The sequence below is a fragment of the Moschus berezovskii genome, chromosome 20 (genome assembly GCF_049115385.1).
Source record: "Moschus berezovskii isolate FMDL1 chromosome 20, NW_MosBer_1.0, whole genome shotgun sequence".
Taxonomy (NCBI): Eukaryota; Metazoa; Chordata; class Mammalia; order Artiodactyla; family Moschidae; genus Moschus; species Moschus berezovskii.
In genome coordinates, this window is record NC_142479.1 from 73,452,488 (window position 1) to 73,477,056 (window position 24,569).

Here is a 24,569-nt window from a genome sequence, read left to right on the forward strand (position 1 = left end):
TTTATGGAAAAAATGCTAACTTTGAAGGCTTTGAGATTTAAAAAGCCACTCCACTGAAAGGTATGAATCATATCTAATATTTCAAATTAGTATGTGCATATAACAGACATTTATCTATAGTAAACTGTAGTGTTGGAGAAGACTCTTGAGAGTCCCTTGTACCGCAAGGAGATCCAACCAGTCCATTCTAAGGGAGATCGATCCTGGGTGTTCATTGGAAGGACTGATGCTAAAGCTGAAACTGCAATACTTTCGCCACCTCATGCGATGACTTGACTCACTGGAAAAGACTCTGATGCTGGGAAAGGTTGGGGGCGGGAGGAGAAGGGGACGACCGAGGATGAGGTGGCTGGATGGCATCACCGACTCTGTGGACATGAGTTTGAGTGAACTCCGGGAGTTGGTGATGGACAGGGAGGCCTGGCGTGCTGTGATTCATGGGGTCACGGAGAGTCGGACACGACTGAGCGACTGAACTGAACTGAACTGACTGAAACCATTCACAACCAATTGTATTTCACCAGAATTAGATGTAAATTCCTAGGCAACTTTTTACAAGGATTGGTAGGTCCCACTGAGATGCAAGCCTATCGGATTCTTACACTGGACATACCTTCTTATTGCAGTAATAACATGGAAACCAAAAGTGAACCCATTTCAAAAACATACTCATTTTTGCATCCTACAAGTTCTAAAATTTGCGGGAAGGATTTCTATTCCGAATAAAATACTAAGAAATGCACATCTCTTCAGAGTTGTACTTGTCGCAGATGGCAGACATGGCCATGGCTGTGACCCTGGAGAAAGACTGAAGCCACTGGCTCAGACCCTACTTGGATTTACATAGCCTGAGTTACGGGTAATCTGTGCTTTAAATCTAGCAACGTATTAACAACCCAAAATTGAAAACACAGTGAGAGGTAAGCAGGATATGGAATTCAGAGACAGTGAGCTCCTCCATAGCAGTGAGTGGGCAGGGGCCCTGGCTGTGAGCCCAGCGACACTACTAGACACGTCACCTTGGACATCTTGCTGTGCTTTCAGAATCTGCCCCCATCAGTAAAGGGAAATACATTTTCTGACCCCCAGGTAAGAAGGTCAAAACCACTTCCAGATAGGAAATTTAATCCTCGTTGGAGGGCTGAATGAGATAATGCAATGGAAAGGACCAAGCAGAACGCCTGGCGCACAAGAAGCACACGATGAGTATTTGCTGTTAAGGCTGCTGTTAAAATGCACATGGGCGTAAAGATTCAGTGTTGTTCCAGGAGGTACTGCTGACTAGTTACAACTCTGCAGCAGCGTCAAGTACAGCAAATCACTGAGAGAAATGCAAATGGAGATGCAAGTCTCTGCCTGGGAACAAAGGTCCCGGTGTCTGCCACGCCCGGTGGAGTCACAGGATTCTTCTTTCTCCACGTCCAAGCCTCTCCAGAAATCTAAAACCCTCCTCGGAAGAGGCTGTGAGATGAAGAAAGAGCACTGAATTAAGGTCAAGAAGCTCTGGTTTGCTAACTCTCTGACCTTGCGCAAGATAATGACCTTGGAACCACACAGGTTCTTTACGTATAAAATGAAAATAACTGGATGCGGCCATCTCTTTAGATGACTTCAACCTGAGATGTAGACAGTGTGCTCATAAGCTTCCCTCTGTCGGAACATGCCATGAGTACAGACTGCCCCCATGAAACCACCCACTTTCCCCACCGCAGAGTGAACACCTTAGGTCTCCCATTGTAAATATCTCCAGCATTTAATTACTATTCTTCAGGAACAATTTATACATTCCTTTAAAAATACAATAAGTATAAAGAGAACAAAGGACAGATTTTTTTAAAGCAACCATTACTGATGATATAAAGTCATTAATGCAAAGGGAGTACTTTATATGTTATTATTTGGAAGGTTTGTCTTGAAAAGGAATATTCTTGATCTAACAGTGGACCACATGCCATAGAATGTGGTTTCCATGGTAACTGCCACATTTTAAAAAATATGCACAGGATTGAAGATACACTGTGTAACTATGATAAATGGATCATTCTTAGAGAAATCATTTTCCTTCCTCAACCTGTCTTTGTTTTTTAAACTTAATATAATTTTCTCCACAATGAAAACCAAGTTGAATGATTTATAGTTTAATTATAGGTATATATGCTACTTTTGTGCTTTAAGATGAAAATAATTACAGAATTTTAGAATTCTTATGAAAAAGAAAGCTGGTGATCTACCAAAAATGCAGCTTTACTTGAAATGGCATCTTTCCCTATTTTCTCCTAATTAAGCACCTAAGAAATAGTATTCTTACACATGGTAACATACACAATAATACATTAATGCAAAGATCTTATTAGTCCACAGGCAGCACTCTTAGGCTCCTCACCACTGGACATTAATAAAATGAGATCTTCGCATCAATGCATCTGTTCCTGCATATATATGAAGGATCTTTGCCCTATTTGGAAAATTCTGAATAACCTGAGTTTTTGGCGTCAGAAAAAGAATATATCCCCCACAGGCTTTTAAAGATGGCTTAGTTGGGAAAACCTCTATTTATATTTTAAACAAGCACCGAAAGTTCCTCAGCTATCTTAAAGCATTTCAATACTATAAAACTTCATGTAAAAAAAAAAAGGAAAATTTTAGTATGTGGTTTTACCCCAAGTCTACTAAAAAAAAGTCTTTTCTTTTTGCAAAATGAAGAGAATTGTTAAAAGCGTTTTCCCACCAGCACCTCTGACGCCGCGCATTGAGCACGCCGTCCAGCGCTGCAGAGCACACTTGCTGCACGACTAAGCGCAGAGTGCCCCGCCTCTGCACCGACACACGTGGCGCGTGCATCAGGGACCAGCACGTGTGGCGTGCACGCTGAGCCCTGGGCCCCCCGAGGTGCGTGCGTGTCCCTGAGGAGGAGAGGGGAGCGCGGAGGTGGGGTGGCGCGAGCAGCCGCATCCGCGTTACAGCGGTGGGGAATGGCGGACGTAATTCGGTTCATCCGAGCAGCCAGTGCAGAGTCCAGTCTGACCCAAAGAAACAAAAATATCCACTAACCCGAAACAAAGCAGATGATATTAGTGAAAAGGTACTGATGATGAAACACTGCTTTGGTTATGCAGGGAGGGCGTGAACCATTTTAGTGCAGGTACAAATATCCTGTGCTCCCGGACCAAATTACCATTTGATTTATAATTTATTACAGTTTTCCATAGTATCAGTTCAGAGGACAGGAGAATCAGATATAAGGAAGAGACAACACACCTGGAAATTAACATTGGGCACTGACTTTTAAAGCGTTTTCATTTTCAGCCAAGTTTAATTTTAACACCCCAGCAATGTTTTAGAAGGGTTTCTGAAATAGTCACGTAGTGACGGTATAGAAATTTTTAAGCTTGTGACTTGAAATATGCTTTCTTATGATTCATAATATCTACAAAATTGGATCTCTCAAAGCAGCTGTGTTTTTTGATGTTGAGGATAATGACATTATCCATAAATTAAAATGAAAATTTGGCACGTTAAAATAAACCTGCTAATTACATTTTGTGAAAGTAAAGAATCTTAAGGTTTTCCCACTGGGTTTTTTTCCCAACTGTTTTAACACCTACAGAGCATCATCAGTTATACTGGTCAGTACCTTTTATATCAAGCCCTATATCTTAAATTTCTCTCAGAACTGAGAGCTAGAAAATAATGACCTGGTGTGATCGCTTCCATCAGATACACGATTCATCACGTTTCACTCTTCACCGCAGCTTCCAGGCAAGCTCCGAGCTAAACTTGTCCTTAGTGGTTAATATCATTTATTGCTTAATTATTATTTTCAGCTATATTTCACCTGTATAATGTGTTTATCATAAAATGCTGCCTCAAATCCTTTTTGAAAGTGCTTGGAATACAAAGAAATTAAAATCAAATGTTTTCAATAGAGAAAGTGCCAGCCCTCTCAAAGCCCAGAGACCACGTACAGGTTCAACAATAATGCTGAGAACACACGCGCTGTTCAAGTCACCCTCAGAGTAATCTTTGAAGAATAATAGCCCATGCTCAATCCACTGCACACATGCACACACCCAGTTTATAAATGACATCCACTGATCTGACGGTCTTTTCTTTTTCCAGCACGTTACACCCTCAGGGACACACCAGACTGAACACATGATACAGGGGGGAAGACTGTGCACTTTAGCAAATGCAAGTATCACGACGTAAAGTAACTCATCGCTGAAAAGCAAAGAATTATTAAGATATAATTGTTAAAATTGTCTATTATAAATATCGTTTTCAGAAAACTTTTTAAAGTAGAAGAGAGAAAGAAGAGGAGCTCTAAAACCCGCACATTTTAGAATCAGCAATAGCACGGAGCCGCTCACTGAGTCAATACGGCAAAATCCAGACGCTCTGTCTTTTACACAAAATTTGTTCCCCTTACAACCACAGTTCTCAGTTCAGGGAGTCAAGAAAGACATTAGGATGCTAGGGTCAGGCTAGACCCGTTTCATGATGTCTGCTCTGCGGTCTACATGTGGTGGTCCCCAGCAGCCTCTGTGTCACCCGCATCCTCTCATGTCTGCACCTCAACAGCTGTCCCCAGACGGTGACACCCTCTGGGCGGACCATGAAGGCACCCTGGGACGGTATCTGCGGGGCTCATGCATACCCCTCACTTTGGCAGCAAACCTCAGAGATCAAGCAGTCCTTGAGAGGATCCGGGTACTAAAAGCGTGCCAGGGATCAGGAACCTATGTTCTGCTTTCCCTCAGTCTCAAGGGGCAAACTGCAGAAACTCTTTTACTACACTGCAGTTCAAAAGCAAACCAAGAAATACATGAGGACTACCATTAAACAAAGCCTTCCTAAGATGATCGCAACAAAACTACATATCACCTTTATATTAGAAAATATGATGGATTCAAGCAAATCACTCACCAGAGGACCTTCAATAAGTGGGATCTGGCAAGGGAGAAATATTTGCTAATGAGGTTGTGAATTTCTGTATGTCTTGACATCTACTGATGTCCCTCAGGGACATACCAGACTGAACACCTTACACGAAGGGGGAAGACAGTGTCCTTGTTAGCAAATGGAAGTATCACAACATAAACGAGCCCATCACTGAAAACCAAGGAATTATGATAAAAGTATGTGCAGAGAATAATTAGCTCAATGCACCAAATAAACTGAGACATGGTTAACTGTCCTCAACGGTATTACCGTATCTTGTTGTTTCTCTATAAAACAGAAATTGCTAGAATAACAATGCACTTGTAATAATTATACAGCACCTTCATGAAAGGAGCTCCTGGGTGTCACGGATCACCTTGAGGCAGACGTCTGTACTTTATAACGCTGGTTTTCTTATTGTACACAACATATTACATGTTCAAAAGGAGCCCAAAGTAGATTTTTTTAGTACATCGCCTGCATTCAAGAATCTGAAGGATGAAAGGCAGCAGACAAAGCCGCAGTGCCCCAAACGGATAATCCCCTGGTGCTCTCTTGGTTAAGGTTTTACCTTGTCCTTTTTACAAAATGGCCTCCACAGCTGCCGACCTGAACTGAGCATCCAGCGCCTCCCCGGCCTCAGACAGAAAACCGCACTGCTCGGCGTCTACAGCAGGCCTGCGGCTCCCGCATCAAACCACACAGCGGCCATTTTAAAAAAGCATCTGCTATTTCTTAAAACATATGTCACTTTGGGCTTTTTAATTTATAAATGTAATTCAGAACCTAAAAGGTATTATACATTATTTAGACCATAATCATGAAAAGATATATTTGGAAAATTTGGGACTTACCTGAGGAGACTGAATTAATAGCCCCAGTAAACAGCCAAAAATGAATACAAGTTGCTAGCATTTTGGTATATATGATTAGATTGTTTAAAATATAGCTTAGTGACAAAGAGTATTTTTAAAAACCATGTTCTCAAAGAACAATTTAGTGCAGCTTCTGCAGAAAATCATCTTTCATTTTGATCCAGGATGCATTCAGCCTAAGTTTCCATTGCTCCCTTGCATTCCTGCAACAGCAATTCCAATTATTCCAAGAAAGACAAAATATGTGAGAAATACAGTCATATGCTACAGCGTTTGGGGAGGTCAGAGTAGTACTTCAATTAGAAGAAACTCAGTTGATGACATTACTATACTCTCGCCATGGCTTCACTGTATCTAATGATCCCAGAGTCTCCCTTTTGTTGTCACTGAATGAGCCGCGCCCTACACATGGCAGCCGCAACACACGCAACACCAGAGACTCCCGCTAAACCTGGCCTCCGTTTGTGTCGCTTTCCACAACACCACGAAGACAGTTACAAGTTGGATAAGTTAATGTGTTTTAGTGTATCAATTATTCTACCATGCAAACAGACCCTACGCTGACTCAGAACTCAAACACCTTCTCAAAGAAGACAATGGTAAGGCTTCATATCATCTTCGAAGGAGAAGGCAAGTGTGAAAACATCCTTAATAAACTGCATGACTGGCCCTCAAAGGCCAGCATGTATCTTATGAAGGCTCTAATGAGGTCAGGGGCAGAAACAGCACACGTTAATTTCACAGGAACCACTGCCTATGCTGATCCCATGGCTGCTACAACGACCGCCTCTTAGTTAACAAAGCCCACAAAACAAATTCACCTAATTTTCCTAGAAATCCATATTACTGACAAAAAAAAGAGGCCTGTGCTGAGTATATTCATATTGCCTCCATCGCTATCCGAAAGTAAAAGACAACTCAAGGTCAAATGAAAGCGGCCAACAACTCCTATTCTGTGCCTCCCGCCCTGACTCGAGTTTCAACACCTTACTTAATCAGTAGAATTTGTACGTTCAGATAATTATAAAATTGTTTAAACACATCTTAAAACAAATAGAAGGTCTATCTCATTTGCTGAAAAATTATATCATTTGGGGAGGAATGTATCTGGGGAGAAGCTTGTGAGGGGTGTGGATAATATGGTGAGATTTCAACGGGAAAGGGTTATTTAGACCTCGTGGATGATATGGTTTTGTTAGAAGAGAAAATTATCTTTTTATTGTTACCAATTGCTCTTCAATTTTTCTTTAATGAAATTTCACAGCGACCTCCCCAAGGGGACACACTAAAGGCCTTTGATTATATATACCCTAAAGAGTGTATCGTACCACAAAGAAACATACCCAATAAGATTTTTTTTTTCATCTGAAATTTATAAAGATAATTTTCCATGCTGACAGTGCACATTTCATCCATAAGTTTGAAGAGTCAAATGCTACCACAGCTGGGGGTTATTCTGCCAAATGGCTTCCAACAGGGACTACAGAGATGCGGCTGGGAGGCGTGTGTGCGTGCGTGGAGGACAGCGACAGACCTGGTGGGAAACAGCCCTTCTCTGGAGGCGTTTTTATCAATTATCATCTCAGTGATCTAATCAAATATAGAGTCTAAAGGAAAAAAGCAACACTGCGAAGGAAAAGCAAATATTAAAACAGCTGCTTGATTACCTACAGAGATTAAAACAAAAAGCAAGGAGTGAGGCTGATACATTTCCTAGGGATTTGCTAAGGCTGAGGGGAGGGGTAAGGGGCAGATACCTTTAAAAAAAAAAATCCATCATGAAAGGAACTGAGACAAGATTATAAAAAGGGGGCCAAGTTATAGCGCGCCATGGGATTTTTAATCTGGCTACCTGTGGTTTCTGTAGTTAAAGCCTTATTCATCCCCCCAAAAAGGGGGGTGGGGAGAAAACAAAACAAAAAAAAAATCACATTTATATGTCAGTTTTGCAAATGATCAAATAGCGTGCACCAACAAGAATAATAAGAAAACATGAAACGCTGATGACTGTTTAAAAATGGATGCCCGCTTTATCAAATATCATCGGTAATTACCTGTGAATCTCGTTTCTTGAACTCTTGGATTTGATTTTCGTGCTCCATATTGGCGGCGCGGAGCTGATCCTCCAGGTTTCCGACTTCCCGTTGGTGGTCTCGGACTAGGCTGTCCTTCTCCGCGTTATGCTGCTGTAATAGGTGCGTCTTCTCCTGCTCACGCCCCAGCTTCAGCTCCACTATCTGATTGGACAATGAGGACAGTTCATCAACAGAGCATCCTTGTCGTCATGACAACTTGTGCACAGCTTAATTTTTCTCTAATTTGCCCAAGTTGAAAATTTTATTTTTTGCGTCATCATTACCTCACCCTTAAAATACTCTCATTGGGTGTGTGTGGGGGTGGATTTTATCTAAACCTCACAATATTCAAGACAGTTGGGCATATTCAGTAAATCCTTCTGCAATCTGTTGACACAAATGCCTGAACATTGAAGAGAAAAATTTATGTCGAATGCTAGGTATCTCCTCCCCAAGAATTTGGGTATCACTGACCAGCAACGGTTGTAAATGGTTAACAGTCAGTACGCTTTGCTTTTTGCTTAAATATACACACGTAAAAACAGCAATTAAATCGGTCTGTTTTCTTCATGGTTTTCAAATAAAAGATCGAAGCTAAGTAGGCATCTGGATTATTGTATATACAGTTGTCTTTCTTAAAATAAAATGATAAATCTCAAAGCTCTATTATCTCGTTGTCAGCCACGGGACACCAACACAAACAGATGTGGTGTGCTCCAGGGGGCACCTGCTGCGCCGCCAGCCTGCGCCATGATTTCATAAAAAGCACGCCATTCTCAGGGTGCTTTCCCAGTCCACTCCACGCTGGAGACGGTGACCTTGGCTGGTCTGAGCCGCGCCCCGCTAGACTGAGTGGCAGCCGGAGACCGAGGGCCTGGTCGCCGCAGCTTTGATACTAATCCTCCGGGCCGCACACAATGGCACCCTACCTGGCCCGCACACTAGAGCCGGCCAGGCTGCCTTTGAAGCAGGTGCTGAATGGGGACTGCAGGACGCCAGCTTCCCCGTGAACTCCAGGCCACACAGCTGCGAGGAACAGTCACTTGGATTTTTCTTCAGTTTTGGTGGATTTCAGGGGGAAAAACTGCTGTTATCGAGAATATGTGGCGTTATTTTCGGTGTGAGAATCCATCTTCAAAGAAGCTAACAGTAGGAGCCTGCTCCAAATCGCTCTAGTTTTGTGCACTGAATCGCTAGACTACCTTATCTTAAAGCCATAGCACTCATTTCTCCAGGCGCGTATCCTGCGCCACACTTCAGGAGCTGTTTTCTTTGGAGATTTAACACTCGCGTCCTCTAATCGCAAATTAGGAAACAGAATGCAGATTAAAAGTGCTTTTAAATGTAGGTTTCAAAACAGTTTTATTGCTGTGACTTCCTTTGAGCGTGGGAGCATCAATGGTCAACTCCTGACCTCTCATTCATTTTCTCTACTGTTTGGACCAAGGTGTCCTAATTCTCAAATGCACACACACATCAAACAAGACGGCAGATGAAATGATACGGGAATTTTTATTCTGTGTCTGAGAGCAAAGATGCATGCGAGTGAATTTATGTCTTTTAAAAACGACAGATTTTTCTTTCATATTATTCCATTATAGGCAACAAACAGAAAAATATAAGTATTCTCCTTATATACTGTGCCGAGTGCAACAGTTTTCTATGATTATTTAAAATAAGTGTGCATGGTTGACTCTGTGAGTCTCACAACTACAATGTTAATCCCAACAAAAAAGAGAATTTAAGATTTTATTGACATTATTGCATCATTTTCAGGCAGCCAAGTATATGACTTATTTGAGTTTGGATATTTTTAGTATAGTCTTGGACACATTATTATTCCTGCTCAGTATTATACTATCAAGCATTATAATAATGAAATTATATATTTTAGTAGAAGATTTAAACATGTAACAAGGAAACAAAAGGAGCTAAAAAGTTCTACTCAGATTTGATTCTCAAAAGTCTCAAAAAAAATGGGTGTGATTTAAAATTGATAGAAAGCAAAATATTTTACGATACTCTAAGGAAAAGTAACTGACAGACCTACAATTAAGACAGAAGAATTACAGAAGTTTTCCCCCAAGAAAGGATGTGACACCGGGACTGGCTGAGAGGGACTAGCAATGGTGCAGCCACGATCCAGGCTCAATGACCAGTGCCCTTGCACAGAAATGCTGAGTTAGCTGAGGAGTTCCAACAGGCGGGAAGGGATCCTGCTCATGTTCACATTTCAGTTCACTCATTTTCAAAACCAGGCACAGATGAAAGAGAGATAATGGCATCTGAAACCTAAAGATAGCTGTTCATAAACTCAACTATTCAAACAGTTTGCTCCTGGGTCAGGGCCTGCTGCTCAGCAAGGCTGGTGAGTTAGCAGTCTCACGGCTGCAGAGCCTTTCCAAGTGAAACGGCTCAGTGCTGACTGCCCGATCCAGCGCTGCCTGACCAACTTCCAGATGTCACGAGCCCTTTGGTTTCCTCACTGTCGTCAATTTCAGGCAGGGGGGTCCTCCCCAGACTAACAGTAGAGTCCAAGAGAAAAACCCTAATGTTTCAGGAACATTAAGGATAGTATTCATAATGCCATCATCAAGGGGGACTGCATTAAAATTCAGCCCAGCGCCCAAGTGTAGATGCACGTCCTTGGCACGTGGGCACATCTCAGCAGCGAACTGAAGCAGCATGCCCCTTCACCTGGAGCCACTGCACACGTCTAGCTGACGTCAGTCACGTGCAACGGAGTGCACGGTGACCAGGAGGTGGCAAGGCAGGGACGGTGTGGAGGGTGGGACAGCAGACGACACCCGCAGGGAGAACAAGTCTCAGCGAGTTCTCTGCATCAGTGCTCCGGGGGGCGGAGGCCCATCACCGAAGACCTCAGTGCTCACTGAGTGCTGGGCCTGGAACTGGCCAGGCATGAAAGCAAGCTGGCGAGGGATCTGGTAGCCAGTCCTCTGTGATCCTGGACTCGACAGCGGGGGCCGGGTCTTGAGAGAAAAAGGCTGTATTGCGTAGAAACTGCAAGGTTGACTCACAAGGAATCATCAAACAGGAGACCAAGAAGGGTCGTGCTCCACCCGTGACGCACCCCCAGCACACTCTGGCCGGGATTCTGAGACTGCCGAAGGCACAGACCTCGCCCTCGGACTGGATCCTGCCACAGTCCGACCACGGCCGCCTCCCTCCACCGGAGGCGCCACACGGGTGCCTGGGGCAGGAGCACACGCCAGGCCTGAGAGACTGGGCCGGGCAGGCTGGATGGCCAAGTCTCTGAGGGTCTCGAACATGAACCGGAAGTTATCGGAGCTGCTCGACAGCACGCTCAGCACGAGCAAATACTGCCTGTCGTCGTTCAGTCGCTCAATCGTGTCCAACTCTCTGTGACCCCACGGACTGCAGCCCGCCAGGCTCCTCTGTCCATGGGATTTACCAGGCAAGAATCCTGGAGGGGGCTGCCATTTTCTTCTCTAATACTACCTGAAGACCTGTTAGTAATCTTATATTCAGTTCAGTTCAGTTCAGTTCAGTCGCTCAGTCGTGTCCGACTCTCCGTGACCCCATGAATCACAGCACGCCAGGCCTCCCTGTCCATCACCAACTCCCGGAGTTCACTCAAACTCATGTCCACAGAGTCGGTGAAGCCATCCAGCCATCTCATTCTCTATCGTCCCTGTCTCCTCCCACCCTCAATCCCTCCCAGCATCAGAGTCTTTTCCAGTGAGTCAACTCATCACATGAGGTGGCCAAAGTACTGGAGTTTCAGCTTTAGCATCAGTCCTTCCAATGAACACCCAGGACTGATCTCCTTTAGAATGGACTGGTTGGATCTCCTTGCAAGTCCAAGGGACTCTCAAGAGTCTTCTCCAACACCACAGTTCAAAAGCATCAATTCTTTGGCGCTCAGCTTTCTTCACAGTCCAACTCTCACATCCATACATGACCACGGGAAAAACCATAGCCTTGACTAGACGGACCTTGGTTGACAAAGTAATGTCTCTACTTTTTAATATGCTATCTAGGTTGGTCATAACTTTCCTTCCAAGAAGTAAGCATCTTTTAATTTCATGGCTGCAATCAGCATCTGCAGTGATTTTGGAGCCCAAAAAAATAAAGTCTGACACTGTTTCCACTGTTTCCCCATCTATTTCCCATGAAGTGATGGGACCAGATGCCATGATCTTAGTTTGCTGGATGTTGAGCTTTAAGCCAACTTTTTCACTCTCCTCTTTCACTTTCATCAAGAGGCTTTTGAGTTCCTCCTCACTTTCTGCCACAAGGTTGGTGTCATCTGCATATGTGAGGTTATTGATATTTCTCCCGGCAATCTTGATTCCAGCTTGTGCTTCTTCCAGCCTGGCGTTCCTCATGATGTACTCTGCATGTAAGTTAAATAAGCAGGGTGACAATATATAGCCATGACGTACTCCTTTTCCTATCTGGAACCAGTCTGTTGTTCCATGTCCAGTTCTAACTGTTGATTCCTGACCTGCATATAGGTTTCTCAAGAGGCAGGTCAGGTGGTCTGGTAGTCCCATCTCTTTCAGAATTTTTCACAGTTTATTGTGATTCACACAGTCAAAGGCTTTGGCATAGTCAATAAAGCAGAAATAGATGTTTTTCTGGAACTCTCTTGCTTTTTCCATGATCCAGCGGATGTTGGCAATTTGATCCTGGTTCCTCTGCCTTTTCTAAAACCAGCTTGAACATCTGGAAGTTCACAGTTCACTTTACTAGCATGTGAGATGAGTGCAATTGTGCGGTAGTTTGAGCATTCTTTGGCATTGTTAGCCTGTTAATTAATCTTATTTTAAAAGACAAATGGGATGCAGCAAGTTATTACTTCTCAGTACACAATACATAGATCAACTGTCCCAGTAATATACCTTAAAGTCAGAAATCCCAAAGCCAGAAGAGTAAGTTATAGACATGACAGAATGCACCCAACACATAAAAAAGGAGGAATTATGATACAAAATATTAGCTGAAATGAGCTCAAAGTAACCAGATGACAAAACCGCATTCTGTAAGCCTTGGTGTGCGATGAGTTGCAGCTGCAGGAGGAGGGAAGGAACGTCCTCCCTGTTCTCTGGCTCAAGAAGGAGGAAGAGGAGTTGCCAGCTGGGAGCCCTAGGGAGAGCCGCCCTGCAACACAACCATCACCGCTCTTGGGTCAAGTGTATGCAAACGTGAGAGCCCAGAGCCTGGAGAGCGCCAGAGATCCTGAGCACAACGTTCCTCTGACCCCAGGGGTCCCCCGGCACTGACGGCCAGCCGCTCGGCTGCCACCGGGGCTTTCAGCAGGAGGGGCGGACATCCCCCGAGCCTCTGCCGCCTCCACCACACCTGACGCTGGACAGCAGAGGGGCTGCTCCCGTTCTGCGCCCTGCACTGCTCGGGCTGCTGCCCCGCTCTACTGGCCTGGACTCATCAAGGGACGAAGACCTTCCTGCCACCGCAGCAGTCAGCAGTCGGCCTCCATCCAGCCTCCCGTCTGGCGACGCCTACACGGCTGGGAACTCAGGTCCTCGTCTCCTGCCTGTGGCCCCGCTGCACACGGCATGGGAAGCTGCACCCACACACCATCGCCCCCCAGGCTGCTCTCGGGCATTCTTGCCATTTCCTCCCTCTGGTCCCCACGTCAAGCTGTCGCTGCATCCCAGCTCAGTCTGGGCACTTCCTCTCTGCGAGTCAGTGTCTGTCACCACCGTTTGTTCACCTGGTCGCTCAGCTGGATAACCCGAGTCCCCTCTCTCCTTCACGCGCCATTCCACATCATCAGTAAGCCTCGCCCGGCTAACATCTAAGACGAAAGGACATGCTCGTGTAGCGGGCCCTGCACTCAGACGTGGTGTCCCGCTGCGTCTCCGAGCAGTGGTCACGGCCTCACCTCACACTTCATCCTCAGGCTGGGGGGCCGTGGGCTCCCCCTACCAGGGCAGACGCCGCCACATCGAAGCACTGCGCAGTGTTCGCACGGAGGAGCTGCTCAGTAAACCTGAGTTAAGTGATGAAGGACAGGATTTGAGCTTAGACACTGAAGGAGCCTGGAGAGCGGGATCATTGCTAAACCATCCCACTACCGAGGAAACATTTTTCTAGTGTCATAGAATAGTTTTTCTATTGTACTCAAGTGCAAAAAGTACTCAACTGCTTCGGTCGTGTCCAGCTCTTTGCAACCCCACGGACTGTACCCCACCAGGCTCCCCTGTCCATGAGATTCTCCAGGCGAAATGGCACGAGTGGACTGCCATTTCCTTGTCCAGGGGATCTTCCCAACCCAGGGATCGAACCCGAATCTCCTATGTCTCCTGCATTGGCAGGCGAGTTCTTTACCACTGCGCCATCAGGGAAGCCCCTTTTAAAATGAGGTATCCCTAAAGAAAATTGTCTTCATGTGACGGTCACTAAAAACAAGCACATTCATTTTTGCCCCCTTCAATCCCACTTGAGGGAAAGGAGCGATCTGTACGAACCTAGACAATAACAATTCCAAGCCAAGAAAAGGCGGGGAAAAAGGGAACACGAGGTGGTGGGGTGGTGGGTACTTTTCACCAGTGGCCACTGCGGTTCTGCGAGCCTGGGCTCCCAGCACTTCAGTCCGAACACCAGGACGCCAGGTACCTGGAGGACCCATCTGTGCTGCGCAGTGCAGCTGCATGCCTGGATCAGGCGGTTATGGAAGCAGAGAATCTGAAAGACCAGGGTCTGCACTTGGCTTCATTACTACCTAGGAGTCTAGTGACTGCAACTGAGGCTCGAAGATTATTACAAACTTAAAAGAGGAAAGCCAAGAAAGAAAGACTTTTTTAAGAGAGTATGATAAGGTGAGCAATAAGACAGAAAAACAGGGGCATACTAGACATAGAAACTAAAACACTACACAGAAATGCACTTCGAAGAATTTTTAGGGAGACCTGCAAATCCATGGTCACTAAGCTCACCTGAGGCCTCACTACCCAACAGAAACTCACTGAGCTGCTGCTGTCAGATCAGCGCTGCCATCGCCAGGGTCGCTCAGACAGTTCCCGCCCGCCTTGGCTCCCCTGTGCACGCGATGCCTTCAGTGTCAACAAACGGTCTTCTCTCCCGTCACACAGAGGAAGCCCCCAGGACTCAGAACACCCTTGCTTTCCGACTGCAGATCACAGACCTCTGTGCCTGGTGCCCCCTCCAGCGACAGCTGAGGCCCAGCCCTGCCCCCACCCACGGGTGCCACCGCCCTGTGCTGGGCCCCAGCCCTGCCCCCACCCACGGGTGCCACCCGCCCTGTGCTGGGCCCCCTTCCCTGTCTCCACGCCCCACTTTCTGCTGTGTCCTTTCCCAGTGGAGACTAACAGTCTGATTCAAAACAGGTCCACGTTTTCACGTTATATCACCTAAAAAATTTTGGTTAATATTTACATAGAAAAAACTGGGAACTGCATGCTGTTTGTAAAACATCTCAACTGATCTTCAAATGTCCCAACTGCGCTCTTATCTCGTATAATTCCTGGCTTGTCTTTGCTACCAAAACATTTTGTTCCAAACAGTGGTGTCATGTAAGGATTGGGCTGTCCAGTGTTTTTAATCATCCTCAACAGTAAGTATTTATTCTTCCTGGAGAATCTGGCCACTTGTTTATCTGTTGAACTACATTTCCCTTTAAAGGCTTTGCAGGGAAAAGAGAAGATATAAAATATAAGATTAAAGAATGAAATGCTGGAATTGCCAAAAAAAAAATCTCCACAGTTCAGGAAATCCTAGCATGCCTGCTTTGTTGTTTGTTTCCAACTTGAGTGAGGCTTGTGAAAAGACAATTAGAATGGTCTCTCTGTTCCAATGGGTCATACAGGAAAGAAACAGGAAATCTTGATGAAAGCCTGGGCTTCGCAGGATATTTGTGTGAGTGTTTGTCCCATGTGTTTGATGTTGTCTCTCCACATCTGCACACTTCATGCCTGCATTTGGGCTGAACTGTTTTAAAACACCACTCTGCTTTTTTCACTTCATTACAGTTCCTGGCACTGGGCTCTCTACGTGGGAGGGGCTCACGAGTCGCACTGAGTAAGGAAATTGAGGCCCAGAAGGCATCAGTCATTCATTTCCTCTGGATGCGGGCTCCCTCATTATAAAATGTGAGGATTAGACCGGATAAGTGCTTCTAAAACTTTTCCACCAAAGCATCCCTCGCAGCGGCAAAGATGAATAGTACCCCCCCGGGATCTGAGGGCTCAGCCTGGAGCAGACTCTGCAAACTGCAAGTTGCTTTGAAATGCCCTGTTTTATCCTACAAAATTCATGAGAACTGTGCATTTTACAAAACAGGAAAAGTCTCTGTTTGTTTTAATATGAACATTACCTCAATAGTAAAATCACTTTGCTTTCCCACCAAATAATCAAGTGAGTCCAACACTGTAAGATGCAGGCGTCAGACCCTCCACCCCAGTGCTCACACACCCCAGGGGTCGCCTACCCGGGCCTGAGAAGCTGGGGCCGGTGGTCAGCATGTACATCTCCTTCCAGAGTGTAACACTGCACCTACAACACTCAAGGCCTGTGTGTTCTTCAGAAAATAAGACAAGATGACGGGAAAGTTGTCATCCTTGCACTTGAGCGGCAGGCAGAGAAGGCAGGCAGGTATATAAAAGGTGTGTAGGTAAAGGACTCAGAGCTGCCTGCAGTTGTCCAGAGCCACATGGGGGGCTGAGGTCCAATGTCAGGACAGTCACCTCCACACACTCAGGAGGGAAACTTACTTTCTCACGAGACAAACCACTGCACATCAGAATAAGCCTTTAGGAAAGAATGACCTTGAAACGACTCAAAATGTTCCCACAATACTGTTCACCCAGAGGTTCAATTTCTGTCCCCAGACACCCCGGGGCCTGTTAGCATGAAGAGCACAACTCAAGTTCACGCCCACGTCCAACCCTGTCATCTGTTCACTGGGTGGCCCCTCTGGCCAGTAACCTGCCCAGATGAGTTCAGTGTCCACGACTGGGAGACGGAGCAACAGACAATGGACCTGCCTTTCAGTGCGACTGTGAGCACTGACGGGGCTGAAGTCTGTGAAGCAGGTAGAAATGGGACCGGCCTGGCGTGTGTCCTCCTGATTGCAGGCTATTACAATTACTATCGGGCTTTCCTGATGGCTCGGCTGGTAAAGAATCCTGGGGTCAATCCCTGGGTTGGGGAGATCCCCTGGAGAAGGGAACGGCTACCCACTCCACTATTCTGGCTTGGAGAATTCCATGGGCTCTATAGTCCATGGGGTCGCACAGAGCTGGACACGACCGAGTGACTTTCACCACACAGACCAACAGTAAGACTTCCTACTGCAGGCCTGGAATTTAAAAATACATCAAATGCAATGCTCCCGAGTCTCGTCCTCTCTTGGCAAATATACTTACTTCTTGAAATATTCCTCTGACCTAACCCCACACATCCTTAGTTCTGGAAACTCTCCTTTGAACATGTTTGCGTTTTTCATCGTCCTGCTTAAAACGCAATGACCAGAACTGACCTTCTCCTCGCGACCTGATAGGCGGACAATCCACGGAGACTACCTTTTACCCTGCACGACCGGTCGTCCCAGGTTCTTGCACTCTTCCTGGTCACCCAGTCCCCGACAACCCCACCCACCCCCGGTGCATACTTTCTGCCGACGACTGTCTGAGATGAAGCGTGGAATTTTACCTTCGGTTCCAGTAAACAATCTTAATTTCAGCTGTTTAAAGCTTCAGAAGCTGATTCTGGACCCCACTTGCTAACTACTCTGCGTCTAAGGAGGCGGTAACTACGCACACCTCATCACCGTGCAATGCATCTGGATATCTCGCGTGTGGCGACTCTGGTCACTCAGAGCCGGCCTCTGATCCCCGCACCCCACAGACGCACCCGCTGCTGGCCCCACCCCTGCCGCCCGAGGGCCCCGCCCACGGCTGCACGAAGCCACGCCCCCACCTCTGCCGCCCCGAGGGCCCCGCCCACGGCTGCGGGAAGCCACGCCCCCACCCCTGCCCGCCCGACGGCCGCCTGCTCACAGAGGAGTCTGCTGGGCTTCCCCTCGGGGAACTCGGTGGCTCTGGCTCGCGGGAACACGACTCCGTGCCTGTCTTTTCTCATGACGCACTTCCAGCGTGAAAACGTCGGCAGTTAGGAGCGGTCAGGGGAATACCATTCTGGTTGACACAATTTCCAGCTTACAGAGGGGTTTTTAAGTTTGTGCATCATCAGGTCAATATACACGTTCTCCCAACATCTCCGAGCTCAGAGCCCTGCCTCGTTAAGTGACTGTCTGGAAGCTTCACTCTCAGCAAGGGCGCTGATGATCAGCTCACAACACAGGAAGAAGAGAAACAGGCTAAATCTGCACTGACCTCAGAGATCTTTGACTGGTTTTCCAAAAATTCCTATTATACACTCGTCAAACATCTATATAATTTCTTTTTCATGAAAATGAAATAAGAAAGATTGATGCAATAGTGTATGGTTTCTATTAATAGTATGAATCCTTTAAATAATTGATCAATTTTCCTTATTAAATATTTTTGACCAAGACTATAAAAGACAAAAATCTGGTACAGCTTCAAATCTATGACTCTGGGAAAAGCCTTTGAAGCTTAACGGTCACGGTCTTTTAAAGGAGTTTATATAAATTTATTTTTACCCTAAAAAAGGGACTGTCACGTTAAAAAGACTATCTCAGGGTGGAAAGTAGAGCATGTGGAAAAGAATCAACCATCTAAAAAATAATTAACATCATTGTTTGAATACTTCTGTCTGATTTTCAAGGTTAAGGATAATTGGGCCGGAAAATGTAAACATTTTTCATGACTCTTGGTAGATGCTACAAAAATTTTTTTGGCTACATTAACTTAAAATGCCACTAGCAATATATGAAAGTGTCAATTTTAGAAAACTTTTGTCAACTTTAGATGGTACATCACTTTAATTTGCATTTTTATTAACACCAAGGCTGAAGATATTTCTACATGGTCATTTACTCAATTTACTTCTTATATATCTTTCTTTCCTTTGCCAGTTTATTTATTGGGACATTATTTTCTTATAATCTTATAATCTTTCTTATTTATATGCTAATTATTTTATTTGTTATAATTCATTAATTTAACAAAAGGAATCACTCTTGGTCTACCCTAAGTATTTTTGCGGTGCAGATGCTGTGCTAGATGGGGGCGTACGGAGGAGACAAGCGCACAGGCAGCCTCAGGGCCTCGGCGCCGACGCACCTGCTGCTCGTATCTCTGCTTGACGTCCTCCAGCTGCCACAGAAACTCCTTGGACTGCTTCTCACGGAGAGACTTGGACCGAGTCAGGTCTGCTTCCACCTTTTCCATCTGCGAAGTTTAAAAATAAAATATCAAACTTTTAAGTGACAAATGGCATTGCATATTTTTGTCAATTGCACATTCATTAAAATGATGGATTTTCAACACGTCACCAATCATAATGCTGAATTTAAAGATGATAAAATGATGACAGATGTGTACACTTATCTTGATAGGTTTTAATAGTTTCAAATCAGGGAACTTATCATTGGTATACAGTCGACTAAACGTTACTGTGACAATAATATTGTGATAGAAATACAATTTTGAACATCCAAATACTTACTCAACAAGGTTTTATTAAGGCCTTGCTGTGGGCTAAATGGGAGAAAATATTTGCAAATGAAAACGGACTTGCATCTAGAATATATAAAGAAATCTTACAACTCAATAATAAACGGGCAATTAAACTCAATTTAACATTGGACAAAGGGATCGGAAGACACGCCTCCAAAGAAGATGCCCAGAAGGCCAACAGGCACATGGGAAGAGGCTCGACGCCACCATCGTCAGGCAACTTCAGATTAAAACAGCGACCTGCACCACATGCCCACCAGGATGGCTGTAGTCAAAAAGCCAGACGATAACAAGGACTGGTGAAGATGCAGAGAAAGCAGATCCCCACAAGCGCTGGTCGGGGTATAAAATGATGCAACCACTTTGGAAGACAATTTTACAGTTCCTCAAAAGATTAACCATAGAGATGATACAGTGAACCCACATGGATTCCATAAGAACCAGGAATTTCACTCCTAGGTGAGAAATGAAAAACATAATCCATACAAAAAACTTGTATTCAAATGTTCATGGCATAACTGCCAAAAAGGAAACAACCCCAACGTCCATCAACTGATGAATGAACAAAATGTGGCATATTCATACAACGAGACACTGTTCGGATGAAGTACTGACAAACAACGTGGATGAATCTTGAAAACAGTCTTCAAAGTGAAAGAGAACAGGCAGAGAAGGCCATGTATTGCACTGTCCCATTTGTGTTAAATTCTCAGAAGAGTCAAATCCAAAGAAACAGAAACAGGACTAGTGATCGCCGAGGGTCACGGGGGGCTGAGGGTGGGGGTTTTTCTGGAGTGATGATAGTTGCACGACTCTGTCAATATATCAGAAACCACTGAATCATACACATGGGTCGGCAGCTTCCAGATTCAGCGATCAGAGTTCTAAGATGACCAACACAGGCCCTTAGGCCGGTGATCAGCTTTGCTGAGGGATGTCTAAAGCAGGCACGGTGGAGCCCACGTTGTCTTCTAACTCAGGACGTGGGTTTCAAGTCACTCTCTCCTCCAGTGAGCACTCTTTGCATCAGCCCTCTGCGCAGAGGCCTGTGACTTGGTCCTCAGGAGCCACCCCTGCACCCTGGCTCCCCTGGCACTTCCCGAACGGCTGCGGCCACTCGCGAGGCCACTTCGCTCCTCTCTGTTGGAAAACCCTCCGAGTTTCTCTCACGCAGCCTCCCCTCCTGGCAGAGGGATGTGCTCTCTGACCCACAACTGATGGGAACACCTTCCTTTTACTATGCTCTGGGAGCCAGAAAACGAAACTTTTCCTTTTCCCCGCACACGATGCTTTTCTCTAGAGTGCAGGAGTATTTCAAATTGCGAGCTTCGTTTACTCATCTACACAGTGAGCTCCCAAATAAGGGAAACTGTGACTTATAATTCTGTTGCGTCTTAGTTATTAATTAATTGCCATGGTGGGCAGAATAAATACATATTAAATTCTCAAGGATGAATGGAGGGCAGACAAAAGCAAAACAGAAAGGAGGCAGGAAAGGTAAACCAAGGAGAGAAGACCTGGTTTATTCAGGGCTTTTAAGACAAATCTTCATATGAAGTTGATTTTTGGTTCTTATTATACTTTAGCACAGATTGAATATTACAAATAACAATTATTAAAATATTTTAAATGTAATTAAGAGCTTTGCATATGCAACATTCATAAAAATAGGATATCTTCTGCAAAAAAAATTATCTTCTATAATCAAAATAGAAAACAACTTAAAGCACATGAAAGACCTCTTATACCGAAACATTGAGAAAAATTCAGTATTATAAGTGTCAAATTTTATACTGACCGAAAAGGCAAGACCCCACTCCATTCTCCTTGCACAATTTAACCAGAATAAACAAACAAGTCTTCTGAAACACTTGAAGTTTCTGTAGAAACACAAGGTTCTCAGCTGCCACAGATACAAGAGTCTGCTTAATCATACGTCATTCCACGTTCCATTTAACTTCAAGTGTAAGGAAAAAAGAACAACCCCCTCCTTCACTGGGTAACTCGCTTCCAAGAAAGCTAAGTGTAGAACTTGGTGATCAAGTTAGGAGCAGAAAAGGGCTCGGGTGTGTTTCTGTGGATGTCTGACATTCACGGGTGCTGAAGAGAGGTGTACACTGGTGTCTTGAGCGTTACTTGAGCTCCACGACACAGAATGCCTGAGCATCCAGAGTTTAAGCAACACCAGCGCTCTGTGTTCTCCTCGGGTCACGGAATGTTCAGGAACAGGCCACGGCGTCGGCAGTTCAAAGATGTCAGGGCTCGGGTCTCTGCAATTCAGCCTTTCGTGATGGCCCCAGAGTGGTTTCTGCAGCTCAGAACCCCAGCATTAAAGGCTGGGGGCGAAGGGACAAGGGTTAAGGGTCCATAATAGCTGCTGAAAACCCTGTGAAAGGGCTTTCCTGCATGCTCCTGTCAGGAGCAAGTACAGTACGCTGCTTCCATCTCATTCACCGCGTTAGAAGCCACACTCCATCTGCAAGGTGAGAGACTGCCAATCTAGAACTGTGTCCATGCCGCCCTAAATAAACTCAGGGCTCCACTGTATTAGTAAGAGGCTAGGAATGGACACTGGACCAGCATCTAGTGCTTCTGTCAAATGTGGTTGTAAAAAGTCACTGTTCTTTCTCTAGTCAAGTTCTCTTGTGTTGTTGCTGCTGCTGCTGCTAAGTCACTTCAGTCGTGTCCGACTCTGTGTGACCCCATAGACGGAAGCCCACCAGGCTCCCCCGTCCCTGGGATTCTCCAGGCAAGAACACTGGAGTGGGTTGCCATTTCCTTCTCCAATGTGTGAAAGTGAAGTCGCTCAGTCGTGTCCGACCCTTAGCGACCCCACGGACTGCAGCCTACCAGGCTCCTCCATCCATGGGATTTTCTAGGCAATAGTACTGGAGTGGCTTGCCATTGCCTTCTCCGCTCTTGTGTTGTTAGGTTCTGAGTAATCTGACATATATGATTTAGTAGACAATTATACAATTCTATAGACATATACAATTTTGCGGTATTTTGTGTTCTTGCCTGGAGAATCCCAGGGACGGGGGAGCCTGGTGGGCTTCCGTCTATGGGGTCACACAGAGTCGGACACGACTGAAGTGACTTAGCAGCAGCAGCAATACATATTTAGATAAACTATAAAAAATTGTCCTTCAAATATTTTCAGATATGTATAGATATAGATAGAAGGACAGACAGACAGGCAGATAAGACAGACACAAATGGCAGCAAGACATAAACAAGTATCTGTGCTTGCCTAAAGATTCCGTAGAAACTACCATTCTTGACAGAGAAAAGCAGTGGACGCGTGTCTGGTACCTCTCCCCTTCTTCTCTAATGTAGCGGTTCTTTATCAACCCCGGATGTGGAGGCTTAATTAAGTACCTCATTACTGACCTGGCCCTTCTTTGCCTGCTCTACAGCAACACTTGCTTCGACATGAATCAGAGTGACCATAATGTACGTGAGTCTATTTTTGGTCTCTTTCCTTTAAAACACTGGTCATCTTTGTGCCAAAACCACCCTGTATTTATGAATATAGCTTAATATTAGTCTCAGTAGTCGGCAGTATTTATAAGTCCTGGTAGCATACGGTTGCCACGGCTGCTCTGAGCCGTCTGCATTTCCACGTAGATTCTAGAATCAGCTTGCCAGTTTCCCTCATTCCCCCACTACTCCCCCCGCCCCCTGCAAAAAGCACTGCTAACGTTTTGATTTTTAGGACTGTGCTGATTCTACAGATTAATCTGGGGAGAACTGACATTTTTACGGGTTTTCTCGATGGCTCAGCTGGTAAAGAACCCACCTACAACGCAGGAGACACAGGTGAGACAGATTCAACCTCTCAGTCGGGAAGTTCCCCTGCAGGAGGAAATGGCAATCCACTCTCCCATGGACAGAGGAACCTGGTGGGCTACTGTCTGTGGGGTCGCAAAGAATCAGACAGGGACTGAGCGACTAAGCGTGCACACACAGTGTGGAACCAGAAGGGGCTAACCCAAGGAAGAATCAGCAGGAATGGAGTAAAGAACACGGAAAAGTATTGTAGGACGTCTTTATAGCACTGAGTCTTCAAATCCATACACAAGACCCATCACCCAATTCGTCCAGGTCTTCCTTGGTAGTAAGTGAAGTTTCACTCACTACTCTATTAAGCATTTAAGGATGAGAGTTAAGGTTTCTTTTAATTATTTGTTTCTTTAATTTTATTTTTCAAAGCCAAACATTTATCCATAGACTTTGGATGTTGACATTTGGAATTGATTAACACAACAGGCTCTAGTAGAATACTTAAATATACTTCGAGAAGTTTACCTCTGCTACCTCATCTCATTTGAAGACAAAATTTTTCAAATGTTGAAAGCAGAGACAGATTTGCCCATTATTATCAAAAAGTAACTGAGAAAAAATGCTTCTATTTGTATTGGATATTCTATTACCTTAAACCTGGTCTAAAAAGACCTTATTTAATGAGCCAGCTCGGCCCTTAAGGGACACGGTGACGGACGGCCCGTGTGTCGCGCCTTCTCTGTCTCGGTCTGCTTGTTATCCGTCTACATTTATAAAAGTACAGATACATTCAGATGACATTCCTCCTTCCTTGTAACTTGAGAATGTTTTCACGAAATCAACAGCAACTATGAGATGATGAACTAAACTCAAAATCTTTTAGACTGTAAGAAGCTGCTGCTGCTAACCAGTTTCAAATGTGCCAGCACCCAGACGCAACCTCACCAGTCAAAGGCAGGGTTTCCGAAATGGGTTTTCACAGCAAACCGTGGGTTTCCCAAGTATAAAGCTAATACCGTGTAGCTGATGGCAACAAAGATAAAGGAACAGAATTGAAAGCCAGATATTTAGCAGCAAATGCCACTTAATGAGAATGTATTTTCAAGAGGAGAAAATTTAATTAGAAAAGTCAAGTGGTTGAGTGGAAGCCCCAGGAGGAAGTGGTGAGCTGACAGTCATTCAGTAGGTTTACAAGATGAGAAAGTTTCACCTCAGAATTTCTGCCAATACTTCAAAAGACATAGCTGTCTTTTTCAGTCATTTAC

General features: G+C 45.1%; 1 protein-coding gene across 9 annotated transcripts in view; it reads right to left on the reverse strand.

Moving 5' to 3' along the window:
* The window catches only part of CEP112 (centrosomal protein 112), a 323,150-nt gene that overhangs the window by 163,612 nt on the left and 134,969 nt on the right, over window positions 1–24,569 (reverse strand). For all 9 annotated transcript variants that reach the window (XM_055408770.2, XM_088829417.1, XM_055408774.2 and 6 more), the window contains 2 exons: window positions 19,126–19,233; window positions 7,871–8,053 (listed from right to left, as the gene is read on the reverse strand). In XM_055408770.2, the coding sequence (XP_055264745.2) occupies window positions 7,871–8,053; window positions 19,126–19,233 (291 nt within the window). The remainder of the gene's footprint in view (window positions 1–7,870; window positions 8,054–19,125; window positions 19,234–24,569) is intronic.